A 25,289-nucleotide genomic window follows, 5' to 3' on the forward strand; every position below is an offset into this window, starting at 1 on the left:
AAAAAAAAAAAAAAAAAAAAAGAAAAGAAAAAGAAAAAGAAACCACACAAAAGCCCCAACTCAATGTTTTTTGTTTTTTGTTTGGAACTAGGGATCAAACTAAGGCCCTTGTGCTTTCGAGGCAGGCAGTGGCACCACTGAACTAAATCCCTGGCCCCATGTTTTTTCTGTAAACTTGTCTTATGCACTTGATGATGAGTTTATAATAGTATATATGCTGCAAATAATATGTGCTTTTATAAATTAATAATTTATAAAGAATAAAATGGGTTTTGATCTCCAGCATCACACACACACAATTTTTTTAAACTGTATTTTAAGTATAGCTTAGAAAGTACAGTAGAGTTATAATTTGACATTGTATTTATGTGTAATAATTACAATTCCTGGACTTGATATTTTGGAATTTTATGATTTAAAGACAGGACCATCCTTAACCATTTAATATTTGAATCTTAGGGATGCATCTCTTGGAAAATCATCAGTTGTCCTTGGGTTGTGTACAACTCCAGTTAAATGCCATGCTCTTGCTGTATGATGTAAGGGACAGTTTCTAACTTGCCTTCTCCGAAGGGCACCATTAAATTTCAGGCAGTTAATGTCTCATGCTCTGGGAAGTAGCACATATACTCTCTGGGGGGTTTTATATGTCATACTAACCATGATATAAATGAAAAGCATTGTAGCGTTCATTTATTTTAAATTGGGAAAAGTGTCTAAATAGTGTTAATTTATAAAGGTGAAACAGGCTGATTAACTTTTTTAATTTGTGGGAATTAAATATTGACTAAGAAAAATTAACTTTATTTTATAAAATTAAGAGGTATAATTTTGGTGGGGGGTGTTGAGACTGGGTCTTGCTCTGTAGTTCAGGCATTGAGCTTCCCATGTAGCCTTGAATGCAGAGATCCTCCTGCCTCAACCTCTGGAGTGCTGGGATTACAGGGATGTCACCACACCTGACCTCATGAATTATTTTATTCAAATTAAATGTTTGACATCTAATTGTTACCTTACCTTTACCAATTTGGTTTATTTTCTGTTTTTTTTTTTTTTTTTTGTACTGGGGATTCAACTTGGGTCTTATGCTTGCAAGGCAGGCCACCGAACTGCTGAGCTAAATCCCCAGCCCTTCTTGTTTTTTTTGAGACAGGATCTCACTATGCAGTTGAGACTGACCTGTAACTCACTATATAGCCCAGGCTGGTCTCGAACTCATAGTGATCCTCCTGCCTCAGCCTCCCAAATGCTGGGATTAGAGGCATGCACCACCACACCTGACCTTGGTTTCTTTTTTTTTTCCTTTTGGTACCAGTGATTGAACTCGGATCTTTGCATTTGCCAGGCAAGCGTTGGAACCACTGAGCTACATCTCTGGCCCTTTTTTTTTTTTTCTTTTTGAGACAGGGTCTGAACATGTAGTTCAGGCTAGCCTCAAACTTGCAGTGATCCTCTTGCCTCTGTCTCCTGAGTGCTGGGTTTACAGGCATGTACCACTATACCCAGCTAATTTGGCTTGTTTTCTAAATGGAAATAGCTTTATTGACCTTTTGATTTTGAAACTATGTGTTGGTTGGGGCCAGGGATTTACCTGAGTGGTGCCACCACCTGTCTCGCAAGCTCAGGGTCCCAAGTTTGACCCCTAGTACCAAACCAAACAAAAAAACAGGGCTGGGGATTTAGCTCAGTGGTTCCGCCACCTGCTTTGCAAGCACAAGGACCCGAGTTCAATCCCTGGTACCAAAAAACAAACAAACAAAAATCTGTATTGGTTACAAGTAGGGAAATAATAGAAAGTTACAGTTTTGTGTAAAAAAAAAGAAAGTTACAGTTTTATTTAACAAAGTGTTCAATATTCCTACAGGTGGTTCTCTATACACTGCTGAGCCAGGAGAGGAGAGCAGATCCTGAGGCGGGCTTGCTTCTTTACCTCAAGACTGGGCAGATGTACCCTGTGGCTGCCAAGCATCTGGATAAAAGAGGTGGAACTGCTCTTGGTTTTTATTCCTGGCTGTTCTGTTGCCCTCAGCTTCTGGCAACAGTTTTATGCCTGAAGGTCTGCTTGCAGCACCTGGCATCCTACTAAGTTGTAATTTGTAGCTGTGGCACTCTTCTAAAACAGAATTGTATTGATATACTTTATAGTTGAAAGCATTTTCAACATTTAAAAATTTTGTAATGCCGAACTTAAGGTTGAATTTCATACTTAACATTAGAAATGCTCTAGATAGTGCTATACTCAGCATTCAGGTAATAAAATGTCAGCTTGACAAATTCTTACCCATTTTGAGGTAGGTATTTGTTCCAAGACTTAGCAAGTAAATAGAAATTTACAGGAAATGTAATTGTCAGTGGTTGTTCTAGAGTAGTGGAAAATATGATTGCTGTTCTCTGCTTTTCTTTATGCTTTTAGATCTGAGTTTTATTAATCTACTTGAGAAGATAAGTGATAAACTTTACTAAATAAATTCTTGCTGATGTTTAGCTTTTTTCTCCTTGTAGAATTATTAAAGCTAAGAAACCAGATGTCATTCATTTTGCTGCACCGTACTAGCAAATCTGCCACTGGAAAGGAGAAGACACAGCTTGCTTCTTTGCCTCAAATGATTGAGGAGGAGAAAACCTGTAAATATTGTTCACAAATGAACAACTGTGCTCTTTATAGCAGGTAAGCACACTTTTCCAAAAGCATTAATTCAAGTTGAGTGTGATCTCAGTATGACAGTGTTGGTGACTGATTGGGCATTGACGATTTCGTGTTTTGTAGTACTGGGGCCTTCACATTGAGCTATACCTTCTGTCCTTTTTCATTTCATCCTTTATTTGGTGTGTAGTAGTTTTTTTTGTTTTATTTTGTTTTTTGTCCTGGGGATCGAACTCAGAACCTTGCACTTGTGAGGCAGGCAGTGGAACCACTGAGCTAAATGCCTGGCCCTGGTGTGTAGTATTTTTTGAAATGAAGGGATTGGGAGGGGGCTCAGTTTATATTTTCAAACAAGTCCATTTTCTTAGTAAATAGTAGAGTGCTTTTAAAACTTTTTCCAAAAGTACCTATTTTAATCTCACTGCATATAGTTTCTGTGAAGTGAAATAATTATAGGATATGGGAATCTGGTTCAGAAAGATGCAGCTGAGGTATTTCGAATACAAATTTTCTTACTGGGCAGGGTGGCAAATGCCTGTAATCTCAGCCCTTAGGAGGTTGAGGCAGGAGGATCTTGAGTTCAAGGCCAGCCTGGTCTATATAATGAGATCCTGTCTCAGAAAACAAAAAAACAACAAATAAACCACTCCAAATGATTCTCCATATTTTAGATTAACTTGCTTATGTTACAGAGCTGGGTGTACAAATAGTGTGATTTCAAGAAACAGGTAGCTGTACAAAACTTATGAGAATGAAGACTAGAATATAGCAAGATTAAATTATTTGGTTGATAGTTGTTAGAGGCAAAATAATAATATTGAATTGCTTACACATTTTTTTGCTTTGTAAAAAGCTACATGGTTTATGAAGTGAAATAGCTTTTAAGGAACATTAGGGTTGTGGTTGTTAGGTACTGTGGTCAGCATATATGCACACTTCCTTTAGAAAAATCTTATTTCATGTCAAGCCAGATAAAAGTTATATATGACAGCAATTCTAACGTGGAGCTTGGTATTTAGAGCAGTTGAACAAGAGATGGAGGATGGTTCAGTCCCAGTGGTTATGCTGCCCAGAATAAAAGAAGCTACCGAGCACCTGAAGTGCACGCACTTACAGTATTTCAGTGTTTGGTGTCTCATGTTAACCCTGGAGTCACAATCAAAAGACAGTGGAAGGAATCATCAGAGTATCTGGCTCATGTCTGCTTCTGAAATGTGAGTAGTCCATGCAATGCGCCCTTGGACTTGACACATGCAGGTCCCTTAGCGTCATTCCTGACTACTCTGGCTGCTCTCAGTGAGCTGTTCTGACTGGAGCCCCATCTGCCCTCACCTGCATCTTGTCATGGAACAGAGATTAACTGTGGCTCAAGAAATCTTATTTTGGCCTGGGGACGTGGCTTTGGGGTAGACTGCAAGTGTGAGGCCTTGGGGTTTGATCCCTAGCACTGCACACAGAAAGCAAAAGAAAAATCTTTATTTTCATAATAATCAGTAAATTCGTTTTCATCAGTGATGTTAGTATAAACTAGGGTATATTTGGTACTTATTGGTAGAATGAAAATGAAGTTTTATTTGAGTTTTTAAATACTAGTATTTTATTTATTTTAAATACTAGTATTTAGAGAGTCTATTTTCAGTAAATTATATATGAGTAGTGGAAGTTTGTGGCTTTTTTCCCCCTGGTACTGGGGATCAAACTCAGGACCTTGCACTTGTGAGGCAGGCTTGGTGCCAATGAGCTGAATCGCCAGCCCTGTGTTTTTTCTTTTCTGAGCTACTTATGAAGTTAGAATTGTGTATATCTTTGTGCAGTAATATTCTTCATGTAAGATTTAGTTGTTTTAGATCCATTTTTGTCTTTCCGGAATGAATATTGATAACATTGTGACCTTAGAAGTCGTTTAGCCAGGTGTGGTACTGCACTCCTGTAATCCCTGCACTCCTGTAATCCCAGCACTCAGAAGGCCAAGGGGGTGGTCACTGTGAGTTTGAGACCATCCTGGGGTATGTAGTGAGTTCAAGGCCACCCTGAACTATAAAGGGAGACCTTGTCTCCAAAACAAACAAAGTGGGGCGGGGCTGGGGATTTAGCTCAGCGGCACCATGCCTGCCTTGTAAGTGCAAGGTCCTGAGTTCAAAACCCAGTACCAAAAACAAAACAAAACAAAACAAACAACAACAACAAAAAAGGGGTCGGGGATTTAGTTTAGTGGTGCTGCTGCCTGCCTTGCAAGCACCACAAGGTCCCAAGTTCGATCCCTGGTACCAAAATGAAAAATAAACAAACAAAAAAGATTTAAGGATCTTTCTCTAAGTTTAGACTTTCATAGAAGGAAATTTTTTTTTTCTTTTATTGAGTTTATTGGTACATTTTAGGTATACAGTACTCTTCTTTTTTTTTTTTTTTTTTTTTTTTTTTTTTTTTTTTTTTTTTTTTTTTTTTTTTTTTTTTTTGGTAGTACTGGGATTGAACTCAGGACCTTGTGCTTGCAAGGCAGACATGGTACCACTGAGCCAAATCCCCGGCCCCCATAGAAGGAAATATTATAGTGGAGAAAGTTCATATATATTTTGTAGTTAGACTGCATAAATCCAGCAATTCATCAAGCATACATACTAATATACTTCTGAGATTGTATAGTATTGGATAGCAGTGTCAGAGAGGTTTGTAAATCCTGAATGTTTCTTAGAAGCGTTGGAATTATCAACTGAATTTTTGTTATTTTAATAACAATAATTATAAATCCTCTTGCAAGCACTGGGTTATCCACGTTGGGTTGGGGAGCAAATGTTAGTTTGCCTCTGTAATGGTTTGTGTTTCCACGCAGAGGGTGGGGCACCTTGTTCAGGCATCTTGAGTGTGGGTGCGACAGGGTGGTGGTGAGAGATCACATACAAAGTAAGGGGTATCGGGCCGGGGATTTAGCTCAGCATTCGGTGGCCTGCCTTTAAGCACAAGGACCCGAGTTCAATCCCCAGTACCAAAACAACAACAGCAACAACAACAAAACAACTAAGGGGTGTCTGCTTGGCTTTTCTAACACTGTGGATTGTGGAAAATCTAATAAAAGGACTATTAGCATTAATTGCCTGGGGCCAGGTAAACAAGTGAGTTGTGAAAAAATGCAAACGTGCATGATGTAAACAGACGTTTTGTGTCTTTTTTCCTAGGGAGGAGAGTGGTAGCTGCATTGGAAATCTGATCAGAACAGAACATGTACAGAGAGTTTGTGATGGGCAGTATGCACAAAGCTTCCGACGTAAACAAGGTGGCATGCCCATCACAAATCTGATGGCAGGGGACAGAATTATCGTAAGTGGAGAAGAGAGAACACTGTTTGCTTTGTCCAGAGGATATGTGAAGGAGATTAACACAACAACAGTAACCTGTTTATTAGACAGGTGATAAAATGCTTTTTTTAAAAATAACAGCTTTTTCCATATATAGTTCCCATACCACTCCCACTAAGTAGTCCCTGCCCGTTTTTTCCTTCCTGCAGACCCTGGCAACCACTGTTTTGCTTTCTATCTGTGTATTTATCTCTAGATGTATCAGTTTCCTGTCTGGTTTTTTTTTTGTTTGTTTGTTTTTGGTATGGAGGATTGAACTTGGATCCCTCCGTTTGCAAGGCAGGCAGTGGAACCAATAAGCCCCTGCCTGTGTCTCATGCCTTTTACTTTCCATAATGTTTACAGTGTTCGTCAGCATGTGTCAGTGGCTCATTTGTTTGACTGAATGGAGAATACTTCATTGTATCGCTGGGCCACATTTTGTTTACCCATTCACCGGCTAATAGACATTTGAGTGTAAATAGTATTCTATGAATGTTCACCTACAGATTTTTATGTGATCATGTTTTCATTTTCTTTATAGTTACTTAGTGGAATTGTTGGGTTATGTGCTATTTTCATGTTTACTATTTGAGGAACTGCCAAACTTTTATTTAGTATATTACAGGAAATGGGAGAGAGGATGTTACCACAGACCCATGCAGTGGGTCTACAGTCCCCTGTGAGGCACTAACTGATAAGAGTGAAGAAAGAAACTAGACTTAGCACTGAGTCTTGGGGCTGATCAGTGCTGCCCTGGGCAGCACAGGTGAGCAGAGTATGCTTTGAAGACAGGAATGTAAAGGGGGAAGGCACTGCTTTCCTTGCTTGGAGAAATCAAAGGCTGCCGAGACTAGGTTGCAATTAACTAGAGTGCTAATACTGGGCAGACATGTCTGCTACAGTATATTACATCCTAGTACTAATATGCACATAATATTTTCCGATTCTCACATCTGCATGTATGTCAAGCAGAGTAGATACCTGTCACCTTGCGTTAGTTGTGCAGTTTCTCTTAGTTCTCTAGAAATTCACATTTTGTTTCCTTTTTAAAAAGTTTTTCCCTCCATAGCTGTGATTTAAAGTATATTTTCAGTTAAAGTGAATTGACTTAATAGAAACATACTAGGTAAATAGAATAGTTGACATGAAAATCAGTGGCAGAGACCAAGTCCATGTTCACTATCATCTGTATCCCCCGTCTTAGTTACTTTCCTCATTGCTGAGACTAAATACCTGGCACCCAAAGTTAAAGGAGGAAAGGTTTACTGTATAGCTCACGGTTTGTAGAGGCTACAGTTCATAGTTGGCTGGCTCCAAGGCAAGGTGGCACGGCAGAGGGGCATCGCAGAGGAGAAACAGTTTGTGGTGGGCAGAAGGTAGCAAAGCAGCAAGGTAGGGAAGCAACAGCAGCCACAGAAGCCTTTCTCTCTTACCCCGTCCAGGCTGCCCGCCCTTTGGTTGGTGCCACCCACACCGAGGATTGGCCTTCCCATTATTCACCCCCAGAACTATGCCAGACCAACCAGAGGATGAAATCAAACACTCTTAATCCCAACATCACACACACTTAATCCCCGGCATGACTGCATGAGGCTTTGGGGGGACATCTAGATGTAAGCCATGACACCCCCTTTTGCACAGCCAGCCCCCTCGTAGCTGATACTGAATGGATAGAGGTTAGCAGTTGGGGCTCATGAAGCCTGAGTAAATGCAGTATGTCCAGGCTTGTTCCTTGCCGATCAGTAATCCTAGTTGGGCTGTCACCAGCCCTGGTCTGTTTTTCTTTTTGTTTTGTTTTCTTTCGGTACCGGGGATCAAACTCAGGCCCTTGTGCTTGCCAGGCAGGTGGCGGAACCACTGAGCCAAATCCTCGGCCCAGCTCTGATCTGGTGGTTTCCCTGATGAGGGAGTATGAGCCATAGTATTCCTATTGTCAGGAGTCCCTACAAGCCTTGGTAGTAGTTTTTGGATTTTGTGGTGCTGCAGGTGGTACTCAACACCAAGTGCTGTACCACTGAGCTATATTCTTAACCTTTCTAGCTGTGTGTGTGTGTGTGTGATGTGGTAGGTTCTTTGTAAATAATCTGAGGGATTTATTTTATGGCGTGTAGGCACATACATGATAATTTTCAAACTAACACATGAAGTTTTCAAATTGATAGGAAGATAGTGGCATTTAACCCAGTTTTAGGAGGCTCAGGGAAGGCTTTATAAAAAAAATGATTCTGGGAAAAAAAATCTAATTCTGGATCTTCATGTTGTGGATTAGTAAATTAGTAGATGTGAGCAGTATGCCAGACTGAATCAACGTGTTCACAGGCATGATTGATCATATGATGTGGTGTGACATGGGGTTTTCAGGAAAGTGAAAATAGTTCATTGTCCGTGGAATATAAAATATAAGGGAGTGACTGGAGAACTCAGGTCATATATACCATGTTTAGAAAGCTTGATTTTACTTTTTCAAACGTTGTCAAGTTTTTGTTTTTGTGCTAGGAAATGAATTTAGGTCCTTCCACTTTCAAGGCATTCGCTCTACCATCGAGCTATATTCCCAGCCTTGTGATGTGTTTTAAACAGATGCATAGATAGATATTGCATCTGCATTGTCTTATGGATGAATTGTGGAGATCTGAGTTAATTAGTAAGAGTCAAATTGAAAGCAGAGAAACCGTGAAGCTGTTGTAGAGGCCCAGGGTAGCTGTTATTGAGGGCAAGGTTAGTGTTGGTGGAGAGGACAGAATGACTTTGTTACCTGTAATTGAACTCAGGAACCTTGCACTTGTGAGGCAGGTGGTGGCACCACTGAGCTAAATCCCTGGCCAAAGAGTGACTGATAGGTATTTAGAAAGTGCATTTGGCAGGCAGCTGGATACTGCTTAGATGTGGGTGTGGGAAGGATGGTGAGGGGGAAGGATCAGTACAGTAGTGTGGATCCAAGTGCTCTCAACCAAGGTCAGGACCAGAGGTGGCAGCTCAGGTGCATCAGGGATGAGGAGTTTAGTTTTGAGTATATGAGCTGCCATAGCCGGAGTTTTAGCCAGGTGGAGAGATCATCCTACCTGAAGATAGTCAAACCAGAAGTTTGGGCGATGAGCCAGGTGGGAGGAAAGTGTAGGGCTGGCCTAACAATAGGAGATTTGGCGTGAGAGCATAGAAGAAGAGTAGCATTTCAGTGGACCAGGAAAGGGACTCTAGGGGCAGGCAGGGAAGAGGGAGGAGGCAGCAGGAAAGAGGCTTGTCCTCCAGGCCGGAAGAGGGGAGCCATGTGTTTAGGACCCTGCTGGGTGGTGAGCTCACTGTAAATTGCAAGGTCAATTTGTGGTTATCCATTGCTCTGACTTCGTTGCTCTGTGCCCTCCGTTTCCCCTTTGCCCACCAATTCATGGCTGTACAGTATGCTGCCTTTGATGAGCTAGTGTGAACAAGGGACTGAGATAGCCTTTTTCTTTTTCTTTCTTTTTTAAGTAGCTATTTTATAGCTATTCCTGCCTATTTTTTCTTTCGGCAGATAACAGTATATTTCTTGTAGAGATCATATGAAGTGAAAAATGCTCATCTGTATTTGTTTTGCTGTTCTAGGAATTTGTCAGTACTTCCAGAATCAACGTTGTTCAGGTTAGACCAGGAAGAAAAAAATTGTGATATAGACACCCCATTAGGAAATCTCTCTAAATTGATGGAAAACACTCAAGCCAGGTTTGTAAGAGTAAATAAATCTAAATTTTTTCTTACTTTCATAAGGAATGCTACTAAAAATACCTTTTCTCTTTTCAGCAAAAAACTTCGAGAATTAATCATTGACTTTCGAGAACCTCAGTTTATACCCTACCTCAGTTCTGTCCTTCCACATGATGCAAAGGATACAGTCGCCAGCATTCTAAAAGGTACACTATAACCAGCACTTTGTCATTTTCCCTGGTTCTATTTATAATTTAAATTATGCCATATCTTATTTCTTAATTGATTGGACTTGCAGTTATAATGGTTAGCCAGAGACCATTTGGTAATAGTTTGTATGTATATATATTATATATATTTTTTTTTCTTTTTTTTTTTTCTGATATCAGGGATTGAACTCAGGATTTTGAGCTTGCAAGGCAGGTGTGCTGCCACTGAGCTAAATCCCTGGCTTCTCTCCAACGCCCATCTACCCCCATCAGGGGGTTGAAGTCACAGCCTTGTGCTTGTAAGGCAGGCGCAGAGTGACTGAGATAAATCCCTGGCCTTCCCAGCCCCCACCCCCCACCAGGGGATGAACTCAGAACCGTGCGCTTGTAAGGCAGGTGTGACACCACTGAGCTAAATCCCCAGCGTGGTTTATATATATTTGTATCTTTTTTTTTTTTTTGGTACTGGGAATTGAACTTGGGTCCTTGCACTTATGAAGCAGGTGGCAACACCACTGAGCGAAATCCCTGGCCCTGTATTTATTTTTAAAAGTCAACTTTTTTTTTTGTTTTTTTTTTTTTAACTTTGAAAACATGTACTGAAGAACAAATGCAGACAGGGTCTCACTCTGGAGCCCAGGCTGGCCTTGAGCTGTCAATGATCCTCTTAGCTCAGTCTCCTGAGTGCTGGGATAATAGGTGTGCACTGCCACACCTGGAAAAGATTGCTTTTCGTATAAAATAGAGAAGTTGCGTATTGAAATTCAGTAATCTTATTATTATTTTTTTAAATGTAGGTTTGAATAAGCCTCAGAGACAAGCAATGAAAAAGGTTCTTCTTTCAAAAGATTACACTCTCATCGTGGGTATGCCTGGGACAGGAAAAACCACTACCATCTGTACCCTTGTAAGGTTATTATTATTTTGCTTAGAAATTATATCAGCTTCCCTTATCTCAGAGGATATGATATTTGGTGCCAGATGGGCTGAAATTTAATTAAAAAATTTTTTTTTGGTACTGAGGATCAAACTTGGGATCTTGCACTTGCAGGACAGGTACAGTGCCACTGAGCTAAATACCTGGCTCTCAAAATCTTTTATTTCAAATCAACTTTTTAGAATAACATGAGAAAATAATAAAGCTGAATTATAAATACAATATAGTAGTTGTAATCACTTTTCACACTTAGAATTTTTTTAAACTTTTTCTTTTGGTGGTATGTGATATATTACCGCATGTCTTTCCTTCCCTTTATTTGGTTTTTCTATGTAGTTCAGGCTATGCTTGAATTCTGTAGTCAAGGCTGGCCTCAAACTTCACATCCCTGTAAAAAAATTAAGCCAGGTATAGTGACACACACCTGTAATCCCAGCATGTGGGAGGCTGAGGCAGAAGGATTGCCTTAAGTGTGAGGCCAGCTTGGACCACATAGTAAGTTGAAGGCCAGCTTGAACTACATCACGTGAACTACATACACACGTGTGTATACCGTTTGATTTTCTTGGATTTTTTTCACATCAGTAAATTTTTGGGCAGTCTCAGAATAATTATGTTAGTAGCAGATGTTTATTGATAAGTATGCTAGACAATATTAAAAACTATATTTGATTTGAGCCAAAAGGCCGAGAAGCTATTCACGATATTAAAAACTTACATGTGTCCAATTTATTAATACTTTTGTATTAATAACAATAATGCCACATAATTTTTATTTATTTATTTATTTTTGGTACTGGGGATTGAACACTGGTCTTTGTGCTTGCAAGGGAGGTGGTGGAACCACTGGGCTAAATCCTTGGCCCTTAATGGCATATAATTTTGTAAAATTTTTGGCTTTAAAAGTTTTTTGATTGCTTGGCTCAGCTCCTGGATGTGCTGTGCTTCCTGTTGAGTTTTCTAGTTCTATTTGAAAAATATAAGCATGTTGAAAAATAACTGGGAAAAACAAAAACAAAAACAAAACATAATTGCAAGGGCCAGGGATTTAGCTCAGTGGTTCTGCTGCCTGCCTTGCAAGTGCAAGGAACCAAGTTCGATCGCCGGTACCAAAAGAAAAAAGAAAAAAAAAAAGAAAATTAACTGGCATTAAAAGTAATACTATTACTGAAAAAAAGAGATTGAAGAGGATATAAGAAAATGGAAAGATATCCCTTGTTCCTGGGTAGGAAGAACCAATATAATGAAAATGGCCACACTTCCAAAACTGCTATACAGATTCAACATAATTCCTGTTGAAATCCTAACAGTATATTTCACAGAACTAGAGAAAAACAATCCAAAAATTCATTTCGAATCAGAAGAGACCTAGAATAGCAAAAGCCATTCTAGGCAACAGAGACATAATGGGGGTATCACAATCCCCAGCTTGAAACTATACTACAAAGCCCTTGTAAGAAAAACAGCATGACCTGAGTTTGATTCCTGGTACCAAAAAAAACAAAAACTAGCATGATACTGGCAAAGAAACACACCAGAGGATCAGTGGAATAGATTAGAAGATGCAGAAACAACTCCAGACATAATCAGCTACCTCATCTTTGACAAAGGAGCCAACCATCTTCACTGGAGGAAAGATAGCCTCTTTAATTAATGGTGTTGGAAAAACTGGATTTCAACTTGCCAAAGATTAAAACTAGACCCCTATCTTTCACCATGCACTAAAGTAAAATTCAAGTGGATTAAAGATCTATTTTATAAGATCTAAATATTAAACACTAAACTTGCTGAAAGATAGGTAGAACTCTCAAAGATACTGGCATAGGAAGATTTTATGAACAAATCCTTAGCATGGGAACTAGCAGAAAGAATCAACTGGAATCTATCTCATCTTTTTTAAAAAAGCTTCTGCACTGCAAAAGAAATCACTAACAACTAAGAGACAATTTACAATATGGGAAAAAAAAATTTACCGGCTGTTCCTCAGACAAAAGTCTACTATCTAGAATATATAAAGAACTCAAAAAAAATCAGAACCCCGAAATATAAAGACCCAGTTCAAAGATGGGCACCTGAAATAAACAGACATTTTTCAAGACAAAGAAGTAAAAGCAGCAAATAAACATGAAAAAATGTTCAACATCATAGGTCAAGAGATACAGATGAAAACAACACTGAGATTCCACCTTACTAGAAAGAATGGAAATCTCTATCAAGAAATCAATAAATGCTTGGGGGTTGGAGGAGAAAAGAATCCTCCATTGTTGGTAGGAGTGCAGACTGGTTCAGCCATTGTGGAAATCACTATGGAGACACCTCACAGAACTAGGATTAAAGGTCCCATTTGACCCAGCTATCCCTCTGCTGTGTACCTTCCCAAAAGAATTAAAAGAATCATCACAGTGATACATGCTCACCCATATTTTTAGCTGCACAGTTTGCAATAGCTAAAACTTGGAAACAGCCCAATTGCCCATCAACTGGAGACTGGATAAAGATTGTTTTTTTGGTATCGGGGATTGAACTCTGGTCCTTGCGCTTGCAAGGCAGGCCACTGAACTGCTGTGCTAAATCCCCGGCCCTTTTTTTTTTTTAATAAAATGGATACTACTTATCTTCTCACAAGCGCAAGGACCCGAGTTCAATCCCTGGTACCTAAATAAATAAATAAATAATAAAAAGATGGATACTACTCATCCATAAAGAATGAGAAACTAGAGACATTTATAGCTAAGTGAATGCACATTGAGGCCATACTCTTAAGTGAAATTAAGACACGCAGGGCTGGGGATTTAGCTCAGTCGTGTCAGGGATTTAGCTCAGTGGTGCTGCCGCCTGTCTTACAAGTGTGACATCCTGAGCTTGATCTCCAGTACCAAAAAAAAAGAAAAGAAAAGAAAAGATAACACATTAAGACACATGTGTAAGTACCAAATAGTTTCTCTGGTGTGAAAAACTAAAAGTATAAATAAGAATCAAAATGAATAATTGATACTGTGTAGTAGGAAGAAAAGGCCTGAAGGAGTAGGGGAAAGGTAAGAAGAGAAGAGAAAAGGAAAAACATGGAAACAAAGTCTTTATAAATAGGGAAGGGTGGAGGAGGTGAAGGGAGGGCGTGGGAATGAGGAAAAGAAAAGTAATAACTGTATTTTTTTCTCATCCATTTATTAGGTGAGAATCCTCTATACCTGTGGTTTCAGTGTTTTGTTAACCAGCTATACACATTCTGCTGTTGATAATATTCTATTGAAGTTAACCAAGTTTAAAATTGGATTTTTGCGTTTGGGTCAGACTCAGAAGGTTCATCCAGATATCAAAAAATTTACAGAGGAGGAAATTTGCAGATCAAAATCCATTAAATCCTTAGCTGTTCTAGAAGAACTGTATAATAGTCAAGTAAGTACAATTATTGTATGTTAATACTGGCAGTAACTTCTATGGCCAGAATGGAGGGAGAAATGATACTCTGGGGACTTAGTCACATTGACCAGATGTGCATGTGGTTATATACTTCATAGGACCATTTTATTCATTTATAGTTTACTGTTTCCTTTGGAACTAAAGTGAGTTTTTGATTATTAGAAACGCTTTTGGTTAGTAGAAAACTAATAATTATTTAGTGAATTTGAATCAGAAGCAGTGATAGTTAAGTCTTTTTTTTTTTTTTTTTTTGGTGCCAGGGATTGAACCCTGGGCCTTGCGCTTGCAAGGCAGGCCACCAAATTGCTGAGCTAAATCCCTGGCCCTAAGTTTTTTTTTTTTTTGGGAGACAGGATCTCGCTATGTAGTTGAGAGTGACCTGGAACTCACTGTGTAGCCCAGGCTGGTCTCGAACTCACAGTGATCCTCCTGCCTCAGCCTTCTGGGTGCTGGGATTACAGGTGTGTGCCACCACGCCCGGCAATAATTAAGTCTTATCATAAATATTTCTAGGCTTTGATATAGGACCCTGTCTTACTTTTCACATTGCTGAGACAAAATACCTTACACCCAAAGTTAAAGGAGAGGTTTCTTGTAGATCACAGTTTGTAGAGGTTTCAGTTCATAGTTGGCTGGCTCTAAGGCAGGGTGGCACAGCAGGCGGGCATCACAGAGGAGAAACAGTCCATGACAAGGCAGCAGAAAGCAACATAGGTGAGCTTGCCTCTCCCTTTAGGCATTTTTTGGTGGTGCCACCCACACCCAAGGTGGGGCTTCCCTTGTCAGTAATCTGTTCAGCCACACCCAGAACTATGCTGAATCAATCAGTGGACTAATTTAGTAACACACACCCTAGATCTGGCCAGCTCCAAAAGGCCCCACCTATGAATTCATGAAACCTTGGGGGGACACCTAGATACAAGCCATAATACCTCTTTAATGTTTCAGATTTCTGTTTGGAATACCCAAATGTGAGCATTGTTCATAGTGCCTGGAAAATTCACTTGAGTTGCTTTAGATTCATAGAAAAAAATATACTTTACACGAATAACTGTTTTACAGTTAAATAATATTAGAGGATTCTTGTTGCAAGGGGTCACCCCAAAATTATTTTTAAGTGGGGGTAGCTGGGTGTGGTGGTGCACACCTGTAATCCCAGCACTCTGGGAGGCTGAGGTAGAAGAATTGGTGTTTGAAGCCAGCCTGGCATAAAGAATGAGTTCAAAGCTAGCCTGGAATACATAGTGAGACACTATAAAAAAAAAAAACAGAGAGAGAGAGAGAGAGAGAGAGAGCGCGCAAGCACGTGAGTGCGAGCCGGGTGTGGTGTAATCACAGAACTCGGGAGGCTGAGGCAGGAGGATCGCTGTGAGTTTGAGACCAGCCTGGGCTACATAGTAAGTTCCAGGTCAGTCTCAACTACATAGTGAGACCCGGTCTCAAAACCCTCCCCCCAAAGAGAAAGACACACACACACACATACACACAATATTTCTTTTACATATTAAATAATGTTTGTTGATTTTGTGTTTGTTTTTTTGTTTTTTTTTTAGCTTATAGTTGCAACAACATGTATGGGAACAAACCATCCAATATTTTCCCGTAAAACTTTTGATTTTTGTATTGTGGATGAAGCCTCTCAAATCAGCCAGCCAGTTTGCCTGGGGCCGCTTTTTTTTTCTCAGAGGTTTGTGTTGGTGGGAGATCATCAGCAGCTTCCTCCCCTGGTGCTTAACCGTGAAGCAAGGTAGGAGACATTAAGCTTTGTTTTGTTTTAGTAGGGATGGGGCTTTGTATATATGTTCCCTGGACTGGCCTGGAACTCCCAGGGTCAAGCTTACCTCTTGCTGCAGCCTCCTGTGTAGCAGGAACTGTAGATATACACCATCGCAATGACATTGTTTTACTCTTGAAATGGATTCTTTTCAGGGGACTGTATTAGTACACTGATAGGCCTGAATTTGATTTATTGACAGAGCTCTTGGCATGAGTGAAAGCTTATTTAAGAGATTGGAGCGGAATAAGAGTGCTGTTGTACAGTTAACTGTGCAGTACAGAATGAACAGGTATTTATTTGTGTTAGCAGTGAATCTTTTTCATGTTTAATTTTCATCTACCAAGCTAATGCTATATTTTGCATCTCTTAGTAAAATCATGTCCTTAAGTAATGAGCTGACCTATGAAGGAAAGCTGGAGTGTGGATCAGAGAGAGTGGCCAGTGGAGTCATAACCCTACCTAACTTTAAAGATGTGAAGCTGGAATTGGAATTGTATGCTGATTATTCTGATAGTCTCTGGCTGAATGGTGTATTTGAGCCAAATAATCCTGTTTGCTTTCTCAATACAGACAAGGTAAAAAAAAAAAAATGCTTTTCTCCACTTGTCCTGTTTAACTTTCATATCAGTTTGAACGCAAACTACTGTGTACTACTTGTACTGCAACACAGGAGTCTTTTCTTACTATAGGCCCAATATCTTTGGGAGGAGACTTATTCTGGGGTTCAATAGCTATCAAAATTGACTTTTGTGTGTTTTTTTTCTTCCCGGTGCTGGGATTGATTGAACCCAGAGCCTTGTGCATTAGGACAAGCACTCTGCCACTGATCTACATACCCAGCCCCAAAATTGACTTTTCAAGAAGGAAAGCCAGAAAGTAAGGCAAACACATAGTTCCATTTCTTAGGCAAAAGAGTGACAGTGACCACTACCAAAGGGCTAGATTTATAAGTGGACAGAAAAGAAAATAAACTGATGACTTCTAAAAACTTTTTAAAATAAACTTTTAGTTTTTAGAGCAATTTTAGGTAAGTGGCAAAATTAAGCAGGAAATACAGGGATTTTTTCCATATATCTTGCCTTGACATGTGAACATAAAGACCCTTTTACAAATCTTATTAAATTAAAATTGTTACAGGGACATGAAATGGCTTTAGGCTTACTTCTAGGAACTAAGAATGAAATTTTTTTCTTTTTCTGGTACGGGGATGAACAAGGGACCTTGCGCTTGTGAGGCAGGCGGCAGCACCACTGAGCTAAATCCCCGCCCCCAGAATGAAGTTTTAAACCCTATATTCTTAGTGTGTTTTGTAGTGATTCCCAGCCCTGAGTTGAATGTTCAGGTAGTAGTACCCGTTCATATGGGAATTAGTGTAGACCACTGATGGCAGAACCTTTAGAGAACGAGTGCACAGCTGCAGTCCCAAACCCACTTACTCACGAAGTGCCAGCGCTGCAGTTAAACCTGAATACTGACTGGCCATGTGAAAGCCTGGATGAGTTGTGGCTGATGTTGTGTCTGGTGACATCATTGCCATTTGATGGACCCTGCTACTCCTTTATGAGCACGCGCATGGTCCCTGTGTGTATTGTTATCTGATGCTTGGCTCGTGTGTCACCGAAAGGGCTCTTTGTGCCCACTGTAGCACGCATACCTTAGGTTTGCCACCACTGTTCTAAATAATTATCTTTGTTGGGCTGGAGATTTAGCTCAGTGGTGCCGCCACCTGCCTCGCAAGTACAAGGACAGAAAGGAAAGAAGGCGCTGGAGAGGGGAGCGGAGAAGAGAGATGAGGGAGATGGATGGATGGATAGATGATCGATAGATAGAGCCAGTTGGTTTAAAATAAGGTCTACCTACCTACACATCAGAAATTTTTCTTTTTCTTGTATATGGCCTTCCAGGGTTCTGGTTTAAGAATTTGATTTTTATCGCCGGGTGTGGTGGCGCACGCCTGTAATCCCAGCATTCTGGAGGCTGAGGTAGGAGGATTGCTATGAGTTCGAGACCATCCTGGGCTACATAGTGAGTTCCAGAGCAGTCTCAATTACATAGTGAGACTCTGTCTCAAAAAACCAGAAAAAAAAAAAATTTTTTTTTTTTTTTTTGGCTTTTATCAACTAGAAGCAGGATGGCTCTGGGAAATTTATTCCGATAAAATGATACAACAAATAATGGTTTTTCTAACCACAGTTCCAGTTTATTAATTGTAATTTACAAGTATTCACTTCACTCATGATTGCTCAGATTCTTTATTTTTTTATTTTTTATTATTTTTTGGTACCAGGGATCAAACTCGGGTCCTTGTGCCTGCAAGGCAGGCGGCGTCACCACTGAGCTAAATCCCCAGCCCAGATTCTTTATTTTTGATACTCCAGTTTCTTCTTAGCATCAGGATTCCAAACAAATTACCTTAAAAATAATCAAGATTGTGCTGGGGATGTAGTTCAGTGGCAGAGCCCTTGCCTCATGCAAGACCCTGGATTCTAACCCTAATACCAAGAAAGAAAAAGATTGTGTAGGAATAATAGAGCAGTAAAGTAGTCCTTTTGGAGTTTGTAGGTTTGCTAAAGCCTGAGAGCCTTGTCTGCTCCATTACTTGTATAATAGGCAACAGAAAACTAAGGGTACTGATATTAGAGCCAGCTCTAAATTTTGAATCCTAGGGTTAAGAATTTGTTGTAAGGCCTCAGGCAAGTCACTCTCTTTATGCATTTGATTCCTGAAGAATGGGAAATAACAAAGTAAAGTGTATGAAAAATAAGGTGTGGTCAACTTTCCTAAGATTTTGTAGTGATACAGCATCCGTTAGTGTTGCATTTGCCTGTCTTCTAGAAAGTGACTATTCATTTTTACTGATTCTTTCACCTTTTAAAAAGGTAGTTTTTTGGGTTTTTTTTTTTTGTTTTTTTTTTTTAATGTTTACAAACGTGGGTGTAAAGTCTTTACATTGCCCTGTGCTTTTAGAGATTGTTACAAAGAAGCCATCTATTTTTCTACTTAGGTTCCAGCACCGGAACAAGTTGAAAAAGGTGGTGTGAGCAATATAATAGAAGCCAAATTAATAGTTTTCTTGACTTCAACTTTTATTAAGGTAATTTAGAATGTTTAAGGCTAATTAATATTCAGGTGAAATATTACTAGGTTGTGAGAAACTTAAGATCTGATGTTAGCCCTATTGATTAAAATAATGAGACTGGAGCCATATTGTTTTTGTTCTGAGAAATTTTATCTAAAATATAGGTAAATGTTTTTGGCTGGGCATGGTTGTGCACACCTGTAATCCCAGCATGCAGGAGACTGAGGCAGGAGGACTGCCAAGAGTTGGAGGCCAGCCTGGACTACATACTACAGAATGAGTTCAAGCCCAGCCTTCACTACATAGCAAGACCCTGCCTCAAAAACTTAAAAAAGAAAAACAAGTGTAATTTTTTATAATGACTTTTCAGAGTTTCCACTGAGGATAATTTAGCAATGTCAGATAATTCCAGTTGTGTCAGTACTGTACTGTAATCAGTATGATTGGGCATTGGAGACTTTTCTATGTAAGGGATAAGAGAGTGAAATGTGTTTCTGTTGTACTTTGTACTGTTGTACTGTGTGACAGCACTTTTTTTTTTTAGTGGCCCACAAACCATTATGCTTCCTGAACCTCTCAAAATCATAAGAGTGATGTCCAAGGAATTATTTTATCATGGGTAACAGGCATATATTTAGAACAAATTAAGTACTTATGTTTATTCCTTACGGTAGTGGGAACATCAGTGACAAATTTGAGTTGGTAACTAATGTACATTAATGAATTCAGTAAATCTAACTAAAAAATGGGGATTTTTCATTTGAAATTCTTTTTCTGTTTAGGCTGGATGTAACCCCTCTGATATTGGTATCATTGCACCATACAGGCAGCAATTAAAGATCATCAGTGATTTATTGGCACATTCTTTTGCATCAGTTGAAGTTAATACAGTAGACAAATACCAAGGAAGAGACAAAAGAATAATCCTAGTATCATTTGTTAGAAGTAATAAGGATGGAACTGTAAGTGAATTATATCTGCTACCAACTCATCTGGGGTGTCCCTTCCCCTAGGTTTTTGTTTTGTTTTGCTTCATTTTGTGGTAATGAACCCCGGGCCTTTTGCACGCTTGGTAAGTGCTCTAACCTAGCTGAATTTCTATCTTTGAAATTGTCTTAATCATTTTAAAATATATTCACAGTGTTCTTAGAGATCTCCAGAAACTTCCTTTTCTTCCCCAGAAATTTTATACTAGTGAATAAGTCTCCTTCTTCTACTTCCAAGCCTGTTACTAACCATCATTCTGTTTTGTCTCTGAATTTGACTCTTCTAGGTACTTTACCTAAGTGGGATCATACAGTATTTGTCTTTTTGTGACTGGTTTATTTCACTTGGGTTCATTCATGTTGTACCATGGGATAGGGTTTCCTTCCTTTTTAAGATGGAATAATGTGCCATAGTTTATGTACACATTTTATTTATCCATTTATCTTCAGATGGCTATTTGGTTTGCTTTCACCTTTGGCTGTTGTGGTTGAGGCATTTTAAAGAAAAACTTCCTTTAAAAAAAAAAAAAAAAAAAGCTGGAGCTGGGGATTTAGCTTAGTGGTTCCAGTGCCTGCCTTGCAACCGCAAGGACCCGAGTTCAATCCCCACTACCAAAAAAAAAAAAAAACTTCCTTGTATACGTTTGATTTGAAAATAATTGTAGGTTTTATTTTGTTTGCATTTTTACTTTTTTTTTTTTTTTTTTTTTTTAAACCAGGGTCTGACTGTGTAGTGCAGACTGGCCTTGAACCCACTATTTAGCCCAGAGGACTCAGTGATCCTCCTGCCTCAGCCTCCTAAATGCTGGGATTACATGTGTATCACCACACCCAGCTTTCATCTCTTAATTTGTTTTTCTTGACTATATAACACATTTATATGGTTTAGGGCCAGGGATTTGGCTCAGTGGTGCCACCGCCTGCCTCGCAAGTGCAGTTTGATCCCAGGTACCAAAAAACCCCACATTTATTTGGTTTTTTGTTGTTGTTGTTGTTGTTGTTGTTGTTGTTGTTGTTGTTTTGGTACCAGGAATTGACTTTGGGACCTTGCACTTGTGAGGCAGACAGTGGAACCACTGAGCTAAATCCCAGCCCTATAATCTGTGTTTTAAAAGTAGGAAAATAGATGAAGATGACCATGTTGTTTGTTACAGCAAACTTAAAGTATACATTATGAGAAAACTTAAATAATTGAAAATTACATTTTTTACAGCTTGGTGAACTCTTGAAAGATTGGCGGCGTCTTAATGTTGCTATAACCAGAGCCAAACATAAACTGATTCTCCTGGGGTGTGTGCCCTCACTAAAGCGATATGCTCCTTTGGAGAAGCTGTTTTGTCATCTAAACTCAGAAAAATTAATATCCTTTTTGTCTTGTATGTGGTCACATTTGTGCTACTGTGCTTTTTATGAACTTGTTAAAATTAAAAATTAGTGTCTTATGTTTTCCACCTGCATTTTTCAAAGATCTCATTTGATAGAGGAGAGAGAAAACAATCCATAGGAAAATACTTACTGGAAGGTCTAAAGATATATTTATCTTATTGCCTGAGTACATAATTATCCATAGAGTGCCATGCAGTTCTTCATATTTTTTTAGTTCTATAAATCCTATTGTAAAATGTGAAAAAAAATCATAAATGTTTTTGTAGAATCCCATGTGTTAAGTACATCTTCCTTAATTTATTCTACATCATTGATCTTCCATCAAGACAGCATGAAAGTCTCTGTCACATACTGGGAGATTTTCAAAGAGGTTGAAGCAGTTTTCCTTGCCTATTTATATTAGGGCAGTGTCTCCTAGCTGGTGCCTACTATTCCTAGTTTTTGTATGCTCAGAACAGCCTGGTTGAACTGAGAAGATACTTTTATTTAAAGGGTGCTCTGCAAAGTTCCAGTTGTTTTGTTTTTCTCTCTTTCCTATTTTTCTCTCTCTGGTTTAAGCTTGTTTTTGTTTTTTTTTTGAGACAGGGTCTCACTATTTAGTTGAGACTGGCCTAGAACCCAACTATGTAGCCCAGGCTGGTTTTGAACTCACAGTGATCCTCCTGCCTCAGCCTCCTGAATGCTAGGATTACAGGCACGCCCAGCTACTGTCTTTTTTTGTTTTGTTTTTTGGTTGTTTAATCTTTTTAAACATAAAATTCTGTTGCCATACAAAATTTAACACTGTATTTATTTAAATACTAATGTACCCCAAACTGGGGAAAGTCTATGGGTACTATAAATACATTTTCATCTGGCCTAGAAAAAGTGTTTGAGGAATTTTTAACCAACTAAGAAACTTTAAGTCAAAAATTTCAGGACTAATTTAGATTTATAGCTTGAACTGTACGAATTATATTTGAAGTATTAGATAAAGTTTTCATTATTTAAGCAAATTGTGATGATGGGGAAACAGGTGTGATTTTTTTCTCTGTATTTTAAGGTTCCTGACCCAAAGGACATTTTTATTTTTAGTACTCAGTATTTCAGTATTTACTTCATACTCTAGCCTTGAGCTCTGTAATCCTTGCCTCAGCCTCCTGAGTGCTAGGATTACAGGTATATGCCACGACATGACTAAAATAGAATGTGATAGAAGATAATTCTTATACTTTTGAGATGAAATCTTGTTTTTCTGAATTGATGACAAATTTAAAAGTTATATCCTTGTTTTTGCTTGTTTATATATGTTTGTTTTTTTTTGTTTGGGAGCAGTCTTCAGTTTTTTCCTTTTTGTGTTAGGTATGATGGCCACACCTATAATCCAGGTACTCAGGAGGCTGAGACAGGAGAATCTCAAACCCAAGATAAACCTGGGCAACCTAGGGACCCTGTCTTGGCTGAGAATGTTCCTCAGTCTTAGAGTGTTTGCCTATCTCAATCCCCAGTACTGGGGTGGCAGTTGAGGGGGAGTTGTTCAAATTACCTCAAAGTGATTTGTTATACATGTAGCAGATTTTAACCTCAGTGTATCTATCTTCTGGAGGGAAAAGTCTCATTTGTTATTTTTAAAATTATTATTAAATATGTAAAATTGTTGCCTCTAAGTTATTGGTTTTAATAAATTGTTTTCTACTGATAGATTTTACTGTGTCATTTATTATTAAATGCTAATTGTGAAGTTCAGGGTTGTCCAGCACTCTTTGTAGTGTTGATAATATTCTAAAGCTGAATCCAAGGAGTGTTGATATTATAGACAGATTTATTAGAATACACAGGATGGGCCTGAACATGGAGAAATTTTAGATCAGACAACGAAGATGGGAAATGTTGAGATTACAGGGGCTTAAATACTGTTAGCTATCCTGAGAAAGCAGGAAGGAATATAAGAGGATTTCCGTTCCTGGGACCGAAATGAATAGAAAGCTCTTTGGCTCAATTATTGGTAGCTTCCTTATGTACAGGTTTGTATGGCTTGAGGACTAAGCACCATAGAAGAGTCTGGAAAGGAATTCCGTGGTTCCTGTCATTTTTCATGAGGTTCTAGCAGCATCTACATAGAAGGTGCTGTGAGGTGGCAGCTGGGGTTAGGTTAAACCCAACCCAGGTCTTCGAGGAGCTGGCAGTGCACAGCAAGCATGAACTCTGTGCTAAGGCCTGCTCCCGATCGCCAGCCTTACTGGGCCCTCACCTGGTGCAGACCCACATCAAAAGCACCATTAGCCTAGACGGAGTTTTCCTTCTAAAGGATTGGAAGACAATGACCTATTCCATTGGCCGTGTTCCTCAGTCAGTTTGAAATCAAGGGAAAAATGGGATCAATGCTTTAACCTTAATCCACTTCACCTACTTTTACTTGCTCTTAGCTGACTTTAAAGTCAGCAGTTTTAAATTCAATGAGGGAAAAAAAAAGCCGTTTTAGAGATAAGACCTGACATGTGGGAGGGTCAGGATAGTGACAGCTGGAGTCTGATCATGTACTCACCGACCACTAGTTACTTCCCAGCCTTCTATTACTTTGCTCTCTCAGTTGAAGGGGCCCGTTCTCAGATCCTGTCTTCTCCAGCCCCATCCTTGGGGAGGTAGTTTTGAGGCTTGCTCTCCGATCTTCACACTTGGCTGCCTCCCAAACGAACTCTCCCTGCCAGACTCATTTCAGATACTGGCCTGCTGTACCATGGGCCTGCTTTGGGACCAAGTTCAGTGTTCTGCCTCTTGATGCTGCCTCTTGAATCCTCTCTCCTTATCCCTCACTCTAAAGCTAGGTCTTCCCTCCTTTTAAACTGTCACTGGCTTCAGCCAGCACCTCTGTGGTGGTTTTTTTTGAGACAGGGTCTTGCTATGTAGCTCAGGCTGGCCTTGAATTGACTAGCCCAGGTTGGCCTTGAACTGGACACTTTCTCAGCCTCACCAGTGCTGGTTATACAGACATGCAACCACCATGCCCTGCACCTCTGGTTGTTTATCAAACCCGCACCTCACCCTACCTTGCAGGTCCTAAACTTTGCCTTTGGATCACTTCTGTTGGCCTTGCCCCTGGGTTTTTGTTTTTTTTTTTAACCCCTAGATTTCTTAAGTGGATCTTTTATCTTTCCTGATGACTTTGTGATGTCCTTGTCAGCCTTGGACAGTGTCGTAAAGCTTGGAGAGTGCTGATCACTGAATTTTTTTCATAATCTTATCTTGTACTGCCCTCTGGTAGTTTGGTGTGGTAATCTAGACTGGTGTTTGAAAGACAAAAATTAGCTGGGTGTGGTGCTACCCACCTGAAAGTCCCAGCGTTCTGGTTGATACACACAGATTCTCAGATTTGGGCCTAGCTCAGGCAATTGAGCAATTTAGTGAGACTCTAAAAACAAAAAAACAACTAACAAAAAAACCTTGGAGATGAAGTTTAGTGTGAAGACCCTGGGTTCAATCAATTCCACAAAAAATAGTAACTTTGTAGTAAAACTGCTAGAGAAAGTTATTGCCCCAATTTCTTGAAATGCAGCAACTATATAGCCTTAACTATTACCCAGGTTTGACTGGCTAACAGCTTTTACTTTTCCCAAACCAATAGGATTTAAGCTTGGTGTCATCTGGCCACGAATTCTGCTTCCCTGCCTGAAATGAATAAACACTGGTTTTCTGTCTACATCTCTTTCCCCGCGATTGTTTTTACGAACCGATGATTTGGAGCTGTCTGCCCAGTGTCAGGGGATTTCTACCCACCGTTCACTGAATTCGCTTCTCCAAATTCCTCTGATCTCCCGGAGCTGGCGAAGACCAAGAGAAATGAAAGGAGGCGGCGAGC

At 39.5% G+C, this 25,289-nt stretch overlaps 1 protein-coding gene and 1 long non-coding RNA gene across 7 annotated transcripts in view; one reads left to right on the plus strand and one right to left on the minus strand.

The window, feature by feature from the left end:
- Window positions 1–25,283, plus strand: part of Dna2 (DNA replication helicase/nuclease 2) — a 40,642-nt gene extending 15,359 nt beyond the window's left edge. For 4 of the 6 annotated variants that reach the window (XM_010605742.3, XM_010605747.3, XM_010605754.3 and 1 more), the window contains 16 exons: window positions 1,865–1,982; window positions 2,503–2,668; window positions 3,664–3,858; window positions 5,818–6,048; window positions 9,562–9,678; window positions 9,757–9,866; window positions 10,667–10,776; window positions 13,978–14,202; window positions 15,780–15,973; window positions 16,203–16,292; window positions 16,374–16,578; window positions 19,008–19,097; window positions 19,865–20,044; window positions 21,282–21,428; window positions 21,761–21,824; window positions 25,056–25,283. In XM_010605742.3, the coding sequence (XP_010604044.1) occupies window positions 1,865–1,982; window positions 2,503–2,668; window positions 3,664–3,858; window positions 5,818–6,048; window positions 9,562–9,678; window positions 9,757–9,866; window positions 10,667–10,776; window positions 13,978–14,202; window positions 15,780–15,973; window positions 16,203–16,292; window positions 16,374–16,578; window positions 19,008–19,097; window positions 19,865–20,044; window positions 21,282–21,428; window positions 21,761–21,824; window positions 25,056–25,108 (2,295 nt within the window). In that variant the 3' untranslated portion in view covers window positions 25,109–25,283. Of the gene's footprint in view, window positions 1–1,864; window positions 1,983–2,502; window positions 2,669–3,663; window positions 3,859–5,817; window positions 6,049–9,561; window positions 9,679–9,756; window positions 9,867–10,666; window positions 10,777–13,977; window positions 14,203–15,779; window positions 15,974–16,202; window positions 16,293–16,373; window positions 16,579–16,795; window positions 16,940–19,007; window positions 19,098–19,864; window positions 20,045–21,281; window positions 21,429–21,760; window positions 21,825–25,055 lie in introns of those variants that run through there. The other 2 variants (XM_010605762.3, XM_033766558.1) reach the window with 2 other exon arrangements.
- LOC104849372 overlaps window positions 1–25,289 on the minus strand; it is a 33,773-nt gene that overhangs the window by 7,466 nt on the left and 1,018 nt on the right. Inside the window, exon 2 of the long non-coding RNA XR_776739.3 lies at window positions 25,208–25,251. This is a non-coding gene — a long non-coding RNA (uncharacterized LOC104849372). The remainder of the gene's footprint in view (window positions 1–25,207; window positions 25,252–25,289) is intronic.

The sequence above is a fragment of the Fukomys damarensis genome, unplaced genomic scaffold (genome assembly GCF_012274545.1).
Source record: "Fukomys damarensis isolate Sample0158 unplaced genomic scaffold, DMR_v1.0_HiC HiC_scaffold_20, whole genome shotgun sequence".
Lineage (NCBI taxonomy): Eukaryota > Metazoa > Chordata > Mammalia > Rodentia > Bathyergidae > Fukomys > Fukomys damarensis.